The sequence below is a fragment of the Dermacentor silvarum genome, chromosome 1, assembly GCF_013339745.2.
Source record: "Dermacentor silvarum isolate Dsil-2018 chromosome 1, BIME_Dsil_1.4, whole genome shotgun sequence".
Lineage (NCBI taxonomy): Eukaryota > Metazoa > Arthropoda > Arachnida > Ixodida > Ixodidae > Dermacentor > Dermacentor silvarum.
In genome coordinates this window covers 398323406-398332224 of record NC_051154.1, presented here as the reverse complement: position 1 = coordinate 398332224, position 8819 = coordinate 398323406, and the positions used below count along the sequence as shown (strand labels likewise).

Sequence of the window (8819 nt, the reverse complement as noted above, 5' to 3'; positions counted from 1 at the left end):
GCTAAACAAAAGGGAATTGCTGAATGATTCGATTCTGTCATTCGGTGATCTTGTTTACTGTGTTGTTTAATGCTGTACTGTTCCGCCTTGTGCCAATAAGCCGTCGCGTTATCTCGTAAGAATTGCATTTGTCGTTGCGAGTGGCCTAGCGCAGCTTGCATCATCGGTACTTCAAAATAACGCATTATTAGCCTCACAGTGGTGAAGTAAAGAGGATGGAAGTGGGTATTACCAAAATCAGTAATGTATAATTACTTTTGCTTTTATTAAATTTGCTGTGGGGCTCTAGCAGCTAGACTGCCTCGGTTCAGTGTCCGTAAATGGGACTACATGAGATTCATGTGGTAACTTATTCAAAATTCTTTGCCATGCAAGAATGCTTAAAGCAGCTCCTCATCCATATAACCTCATACTTCGCTTTTTTTCATCTAGAACAGTGCGTATATTGCACAAACCATTTTTCTCGCATTATAAAATTTTCTATACATGGAAATTGTACTTGCCTGCACCATGTGGCATCCCAACAACATAAAGGCTCTAGTATCTATTTAACTATTGCTCTCCACTCTCTTTAGCCTACTGGGGTTAAGGCATTGCCAAAGCCCCAGCGTTTCCCAGGGGGAACCACGAGGAGGCGAGAGTGGTGGGGCTCAACATCTCTTGCCCCTCCCCCCATAATTTTTGTAATCGCCGCATGCTGCAGCCACTGGGTCAACTGCATGACGTTAGTGTCATGCAACTACACAAAAGTGACAACTCTTCTGCAGTCTTTGCAGGAGTTGCCTCATCACAGAAGCCTGGTATGATAACTGCCTAAATGTGAAGGCCGTTGCAATCTCTGCAAGAGATGCCCCATCACAAAAGTCATAGATCATGTAACTACACAAAAGCAACAAATCTTGCTGTCTTCGCAGAAGCTGTGTCATCACAGAAGCCGGGTATCGTACCTACACAACAGCAACAACTCTTGCTGTCTTTGCACGAGCTGTCTCGTCACAACACTTGCAGACCCTGTAACTACACAAGAGAGTCATCTGTTGCAGTCTTCGCCGAAGCTGTGTCATCACAGAAGCCGGGTATCGTACCTACACAACAGCAACAACTCTTGCTGTCTTTGCACGAGCTGTCTCGTCACAACACTTGCAGACCCTGTAACTACACAAGAGTCATCTGTTGCAGTCTTCGCAGAAGCTGTGTCATCACAGAAGCCAGGTATCGTACCTACACAACAGCAACAACTCTTGCTGTCTTTGCACGAGCTGTCTCGTCACAACACTTGCAGATCCTGTAACTACACAAGAGAGTCATCTGTTGCAGTCTTCGCAGAAGCTGCGTCATCACAGAAGCCGGGTATCGTACCTACACAACAGCAACAACTCTTGCTGTCTTTGCACGAGCTGTCTCGTCACAACACTTGCAGACCCTGTAACTACACAAGAGAGTCATCTGTTGCAGTCTTCGCAGAAGCTGTGTCATCACAGAAGCCGGGTATCGTACCTACACATCAGCAACAACTCTTGCTGTCTTTGCATGAGCTGTCTCGTCACAAAAGTTCAGTATCAGAACAACAGGAAAACTGCAGCTCTTGCTGTCTTTGCTGGAGCTGTCTTGTCACAAAAAGATTGTATGATTTTTTTGTGTGAAATGTAGAATCTTTCTACTCAAGGTGACTTGCTAGGTCAATCACTGGTGAGCAAATAGCACACGCTTTGTGAGCACGTGCCTGATGACCGCGCTCCTGCTCAGTGCGGCGTCTACCAATTTCTTTCATTCGGAGAGTGACATACTTTTTCTGCAGCACTTTTGTGAGGCTTATCACATGCTGCGGGTCTTCAGAGTAGTGTGTACAATTGTGAAGCATGACTTCATATTGCTTAACGAATTGTTGGAAGGCCCTAAGAGTTATCTTGTGGATGTTGTCTCCTGTCGTGTTGCCTTGGCGTAGCACTGTCTCTGCTGCACACATTGCTGCATGCACAAAGCGTGATGGTTCTGTAAGACCACCATTGTCCTTTATGTATGTTAGCAAGCTAGTCACAGTGTCATTGGTGAGCATTGCTGCGCATTCCGCACAGTGAAGATGCTTGCTGGTTGCCCTAACCACAAAGCCACCGATGTAGCGGACGACTTCACTGGCATATGTTCAGCATAGGACCCGAGGGACGAGGCGGACTACTGGCAAGCGGAAACCAAAACAAAAAACTTTATTACACTCTCCCAAAGCCCCTTATATATATCACGTCTTTGTAGCGTCGCCTTATGGCCACTTGCTCAAGGCACACAGGTGGCGACCTCTACATCCCTTCTTTTCACCCTTTATGGGACAGGTCCCTACAAGTCCAACCGCCGCGGTGGTCTCACTATACGACTGCTGCGAGTCTGTGTCAGCGTTTCCTGCGGCGTCACTTCCGTCTGCGTTGGATCTTCCCGAGGTGCTGCAGGCTGCATGATCTCGGGAGTGACAGGCGGAGAAGCTGCCAGTTGAGCTGGGGTCGCTTCCGATGAATGAAGTACCAGGTGTCGACGATTACGCTGAAGGACGCCTCTGGGGGTCTGAACAAGGTAGGACCGTGGACGCTGAGCCTGTGAGAGTACTTCACCACTGCAGCGTGTGTCAGTGACCCATACATAGTCTCCAGGACTCAAAGGGGCCAATTAGCTTGAAGCATGACGGCGATTGTAGTTCATCGCTTGGCGTGCCTTGTTCCACGAGTCCTTTTCCCTGAAACTCGTGTGGCATGGTAACGACGGCACCAGTTGTTCTGGTAGTTTCGGGAGACGAGTTTGTAATTTCCTTCCCATCAGGGCTTGAGCCGGGGAAATACCGTTGGGACCAGGCGTGTCGCGGTACGACAGTAAGGCAAGGTAGGGATCAGGACCTTTGAAGAGCAAGTCTTTCATTGTGCGCACCATGCACTCTGCCTCTCCATTGCTCTGGGGGTACCTCGGGCTGCTGGTCTCGTGACGGAAGCCGTATGACCGCGCAAACTCGGCGAACTCATTGGACACAAACTGCGGTCCGTTGTCGGTCCGGACAATGTCCGGTATGCCAAAACGGGCAATGCAGCTCTTGATCGCCGAGATAACAGCTGGTGCCGTGGTGGACCCCGCGGAGACTACTTCGGGAAACCTGGAATAATAATCAACAATCAGGACGTAATCGCGGCCTTTAAGTTGAAACAGATCGATGCCAAGGTGCTGCCACGGTCTGTCAGGTGTAACCGTGGGCAACAAAGGCTCAGAACACTGAACTCGAGTCTCGGCGCATATGGCACATTGGGTCACCATATGCTCAACATGCATGTTACAGTTAGGCCACCAAACAGACTCCCTGGCCCGTTCTTGGCAACGGCGCACTCCCTGATGTCCTTCGTGTAAGAGTGCGAGAATGTCCTGGCGCAAGGCTGAAGGAATGACAAGTCGTCGGTCCAGCAGAAGGATGCCGTCGTATATGCTCAATCTGTCCCTCTCCTTCCAAAATGGAGTGATCTGCAGGGGCACCTTGTTTTTGTCTGGCCATCCTTTCATACAGTACGTCATGACCGCAGAGCAGACTCCATCTTGGGCTTGGTGTATGCGGACATCTTCTAGCCGCCTTGCTACAAGAGGCGGTAATTCCTTGAACACTTCACCGACAAACAACTCCAGGGTGCCTACCATGCGAGTAGCTGGCAAATCAGAGGGAGCTCGTGACAAAGTGTCCGCCGTAGCTAAGTGCTTTCCAGGCACATATTTCACCACGTACTGATATCACATCAGTTTTATTCGCATTCGTTGTATGCGAGGCTGCACGAGTTCTGGGTCCTTGTTGCCCAAAAGGGTGACCAGAGGAAGGTGATCTGTCTCTACCTCGAAGCTTAGGCCGCAAAGGAACTGGTCGTACCGTGAAATGGCCCAAGTCACCGCGAGGCTTTCCTTTTCTGTTTGACTATAACGTGCTTCCGTCGGAGTAAGCACCCTTGAAGCATACGCTACAGCCCGTCAAGTACTTTCAGGCTGGTCCTGTAGCACTACAGCTCCCAGACCGTAGGAGCTGGCATCCGCGGATACTACAGTGTGGTAGCAAGGATCGTATTTTGCCATACACTTGTCGGAGCTCAATAGCAACTTGAGGCGTGAGAAGGCTTTTTCTTGACTGGGACCCCAAGTCCAGGTGCTGTTCTTGTTTAGGAGGGAACGAATGGGCTCCGTAACGTCGGATAGGTGAGGTATAAACCGTGTGACGTGATTGGTCATTCCCAGTAATCGTCATACTCCGCTGACGTCGGTCGGTGGCGGCAGATCCCTGACAGCCTTCACCTTGTCCGGGTCTGGCGAGATCCCGTCTGCCCCAATCACTACTCCAATGAACTTGACCGAGCTGACCCGAAACGCGCACTTCTTTTCGTTAAGGGTGACACCCTCCTCCTCAAGGCGAGCAAGGACTGCAGCCAGGCGGTCGTCGTGCTCTTGACGGTCTTTCCCAAAGATTAGAATGTCATCAATCAGGTTCACGACCCCAGGCCAGCGCTCAAGAACCCTCAACATTAACTGCTGGAAATACTCTGGTGCCGTGGCAATACCAAAAGGGAGTCTCTTGTAACAGTAGCGGCCGAACGGCGTTATAAATGTCGTGAGTTCCTGGCTGTCGGCTCTCAGCTTCACCTGACGGAAACTAGACCGCGCATCCAACTTGGAGAATACTCGCGCTCCACCCAACTGGCCAAGGATCTGTTCCACCGTCGGCAAGATAAAGCGCTCCCTTTCGATGACTTCGTTCAGCTTCGTCAGATCGACGCAGATTCTGTAGCCGCCCGATGATTTGGGCACGACTACAAGCCCGAAGCACCACTCGGTTGGCGTCTCTACCTTCCTTATGACGTCCTGCGACTCCAGGTCGTCTAGCTCTTTCTTGACAACGTCGTATAAAGGAATTGGAATCCTCCTTGGGGCGCTCAAGGAAAATGGACGAGCGCCGGGTTTAATGCGAATGCGATATTCGGCTTGCCGAATTTTCCCAACCCTTGGAAAATCTTGGCTGTGGGGGAATGAACGCACTCGGCAGAATCCAGGAAGTGAACAACACCAAGGGCTTCAATTGCAGGGAGCCCAAGCAGGTGAGTGCGCTGACGTTCAACCACGTACAAGGTCTGCACTGTGGACTTATCACCCCACTGTAAGGTTGCTTTAAAGGTACCAAGAACGTGCAGACTCTGTTCGCCAGGGCCCAAGACTTCCCCTTCAACATCATCCAGCACCCGCGGTCGGCCTGGAAAAGACGGCGAGACAACAGAGACTTCTGCGCCAGAGTCTATCTTAAACTCGGCCTGGTGCCCGTTCACTAGTATGTATATGTACCTTGCACGTCGTGAATCCAGGTTGTGAAGTTCGACGGAATCCAGTAGCTCATTTCTATTCTTCTTCATGCACACTTCGGCAAAATGACCTAGCTTTCTACAGTAGTGGCAAACTGATTTTCTGGCTGGGCAGTCTTTTCGAGAGTGATGCTGTCGTCCACAAAAGCCACACGATAACCTAGCCGGTTGCTCAGACTGGTCGCGAAAACGTGGCGAAGGGGTGGGCCGAGTCAATGTTTAGCGTTTCGGCAAGAGCGTTATCCATAGTCAATCTAGCGCGTGATAACCGCTCTTTTTCTGCGTCCTCGTGTATGCGGGCTTGGCACAGTGCTTCCTCAGCGGTAAGTTTTGTGCACCGGCACAATTGATCAGACAGTTTCTCGTCACGTATGCCTACGACGAATCTGTCACGAACAAGGCGGTCCTCGACGAGCGGGCTGTTATAGCTACAGTGTTTTGCCAGGTTGCGTAATGCCGCAAAAAAGTCATCCACAGATTCGCCTGGTTGGTGAGTGCGGCGGTGGAAACGACGACTTTCGTATATCTCATTTACTGGATGCACGAAATGCGAATCCAACTTTTCTTTGACGGCAGTGAAAGAAAGCGCTTCCGGTGTTGACACCCCCAAGGACGATAGAATGGTCCTGGCTTGCGGTCCCATACAGTAAAGAAGTGTCCGTACCTGGGCCTCATCGCTGGCACTGTGGAGGCCGGCCACGAAAGCGTAATCCTTGAACGTCGAAATCCACGTTGGCCATTCTCCCGGGTTTGAAAACGTAAAGTTCTCAGGTGAGCGCAGACCAGATGCGCCAGCGTGAACGATGTGCACTTTTGGTTCGGTGGTCTCGGCGGGGGTGGATTCCGTGTCAGGCATGTCAGCGTTAACAGCGGGATCCCACTTCTGACACCATGTTCAGCATAGGACCCGAGGGACGAGGCGGACTACTGGCAAGCGGAAACCAAAACAAAAAACTTTATTACACTCTCCCAAAGCCCCTTATATATATCAGGTCTTTGTAGCGCCGCCTTATGGCCACTTGCTCAAGGCACACAGGTGGCGACCTCTACAGCATATTCGCTCAGAGCGAAGTAGTCGTGCTCGAGCAGAGCATCCACCAGTGTAGCTGACTGCTCTTCATAGATGTCACCCAAATCGCTGCTGGGCTGCCCCTGGTTTCTTGAAAGGCATATCCCCTCAGTCTGTGCAGTTACGTTGGCATTCTTTGAACCAAGAACAGCTGCATGTACTATGGTCTGCCTGTAGACGTGCCGGAATTGCACCGCTGAAGGGTTGTTATTCCAGCCACCTCGCTGCCTTATGCAACTACATTTCCAGGGGGTCCTGGTTCAGGTTTCTCGTGCAGATGTACCTGCAAACAACAGGCAAGTTAGTACCTTGCTGCTTTATACCCAACACTGAAAACCAGTCAGGAAAAGAATGGTTGGGAATTATGGGGGAGTTTATTGAGCCACCAAACGTATGTGTCGTAATTGCAAAATGTGTTCTTTAAATTTTTTCAACAATGGATATACTGAAATGCCACTTGCCTAGGTGCTGCCAAACTACATCTTCACCACCACAAAGGCATTTATTCTTTCATTTCTTCTGGCATTTTGATTACAGTTCTGCTGTATGTTGAGCAGGCACCTGGGCAAAGTAGCACTTCCTGATCTTGTACAAACAGTTTCTCTTGTCTGTATTTTCTGGTGCTTTTTTTAAGTGCGACTGGCAAATAATGTGCATGTGGAGCATTTCTTTTTTTTTTAATCTTAGGCTTTCCTCACAACAAAGCAAAGAAAACCATTAACATTTGAAGACATTACAAAATGAATATGTTCATTACATAATAGCAGGCTCCATGCGAGTGATGTTTTTCTTGTGATTATGTATGCATCAAGCAAATATGATTGGCTAGTTTTTAAGTGTGCTCCTTATATTTCCTTGTTATGGCATTTTCTTCTCTAATGGGAATATGGAGTAATCGTTACTGCCACTTTTCTTACGATTCCCTTTAGCACCCAGCACGGTCTTTTTTTTTTTAAAGATTATACCTTAAAACAAACATGATGTCGGATATCATACTAAGAAACGAGAGTAGTCAACGTGAGTTACAATAAAATGCTTGGTATATGGAATAAAATTTGATGCTGTCTACCGTTTGTTATGAGCGGCTATGACAGAATTTGTCAAATGTTTCCCATGTAAAAAAAATATTGGCACAACGTCAAAAACAGGTCACAGAGCACTGGTCAAGAGGAGTAGCAGCAGGTGCATTATGCTGCGTTTTTGTGGCACAAGGGGTGCATGGTGACAAACGGCACCAATGAGGTGGTTATCAGTTGCAATGAAGCTATGAAATTCTAATGATAAATGTAAACATAGCTGTAAATGGACCCAAAATCAGTTACTGTATGACTGCATGAAATATATAAGTACTACCAATACTACTGCTGCTACTGTTATACTAGCAAGTATAACAATGGCAGCGAGCTCTACTATGAGTAGAAAATATAAGTAATGACAAATAAATATTGTAGCGGTAGTCCTACTTTCCTCATAGCACTGCTTTGGGCATGTAAAATGAGAAGACGATTGTCTTGTTTAGCTTAGTTAACAATGCTGTCCGTCTCTTTCATACTGGTAGTCATAGCGTGGAGGAAAACAATTGTTTTCTGGTAAATAACACACAGATGTCGCTGTGTGGTGGACCCAGTATCACAGTACTGAGCCTGCAAAACAAGCTAGATAAAACAATATGGAATGCCACACAAGGAAAATCCGGCAAGAACAAGAGTCAGGGCAAGCCACGTTACCGATATGGGTGATTTTAGCGCTCCTGAATGTCTTTTGTGTGTGATGCAGTTATTTGATTTATTTTTGATGATTTCCTCCAAAACCTATTTCTTTTTTTTTCAATTCTCCCATAGGCAAAAAAGCATACCTCTTTTGAAAATAAACATTTTGTAGTGATACGTTGCACACCTATTTCTTGCATTATTAGGTTTGCCAGGAACCACAATAAGCAAAATCGTGCAACAGATTTTCAATAAACTGCCTTTCACAGCAATGCATGTCATTTGGAAAAGCATATTCCTTGGGTTATTATATCACTGCTTCAAGGCATCACTAGATGTCATTAGTTTTGGTTCAATGTGTAGCTTAATGGCCCGCCCATATTGCCACCTGAAATTGTTTAGTTGTGAGGAAGCAACTTAAACTGAAGTGTTGTTGTGAGACCACTATTTATTAATTTTATAAATATAAAGAATAATGAAAATTGTTATACACATTATGAGGCTGTCACATGGCTAAATGTGGTGTGCCCTGGTACATAGACTAGTAATGTGTATTCATTATCCTCTCCTGCCTGTCTTTCACTGGGTCTTGCCCTCATGCTTTAAAAGTTCATCGAACATTTTGACTTCATTAATCATGGTAGATTGATGGTTGTGCGTGTTAAACTAACACGTGTTAAGCAGCCT

At 47.6% G+C, this 8819-nt stretch overlaps 1 protein-coding gene and 1 long non-coding RNA gene across 2 annotated transcripts; both read right to left on the bottom strand.

The window, feature by feature from the left end:
* Positions 1 to 241: 241 nt before the first annotated feature.
* Positions 242 to 2128, bottom strand: LOC125942508 (uncharacterized). The gene is made up of 2 exons (XR_007465165.1): positions 1360 to 2128; positions 242 to 1221 (listed from the first exon to the last, which is right to left on the bottom strand). It is a non-coding gene; the product is annotated as an uncharacterized LOC125942508 (long non-coding RNA).
* A 527-nt stretch (positions 2129 to 2655) lies between these two features.
* LOC119446634 (uncharacterized protein K02A2.6-like) lies at positions 2656 to 3660 on the bottom strand. Its single transcript, XM_037711125.1, has one exon. It carries the CDS (start codon positions 3658 to 3660, stop codon positions 2656 to 2658), a length of 1005 nt encoding a protein of 334 aa, XP_037567053.1.
* Positions 3661 to 8819: the final 5159 nt, after the last annotated feature.

Bases quoted from the DNA above. Each gene is read 5' to 3' on its own strand.
- LOC119446634 (XM_037711125.1), bottom strand. From the start codon at position 3,660: ATGGTAGGCACCCTGGAGTTGTTTGTCGGTGAAGTGTTCAAGGAATTA.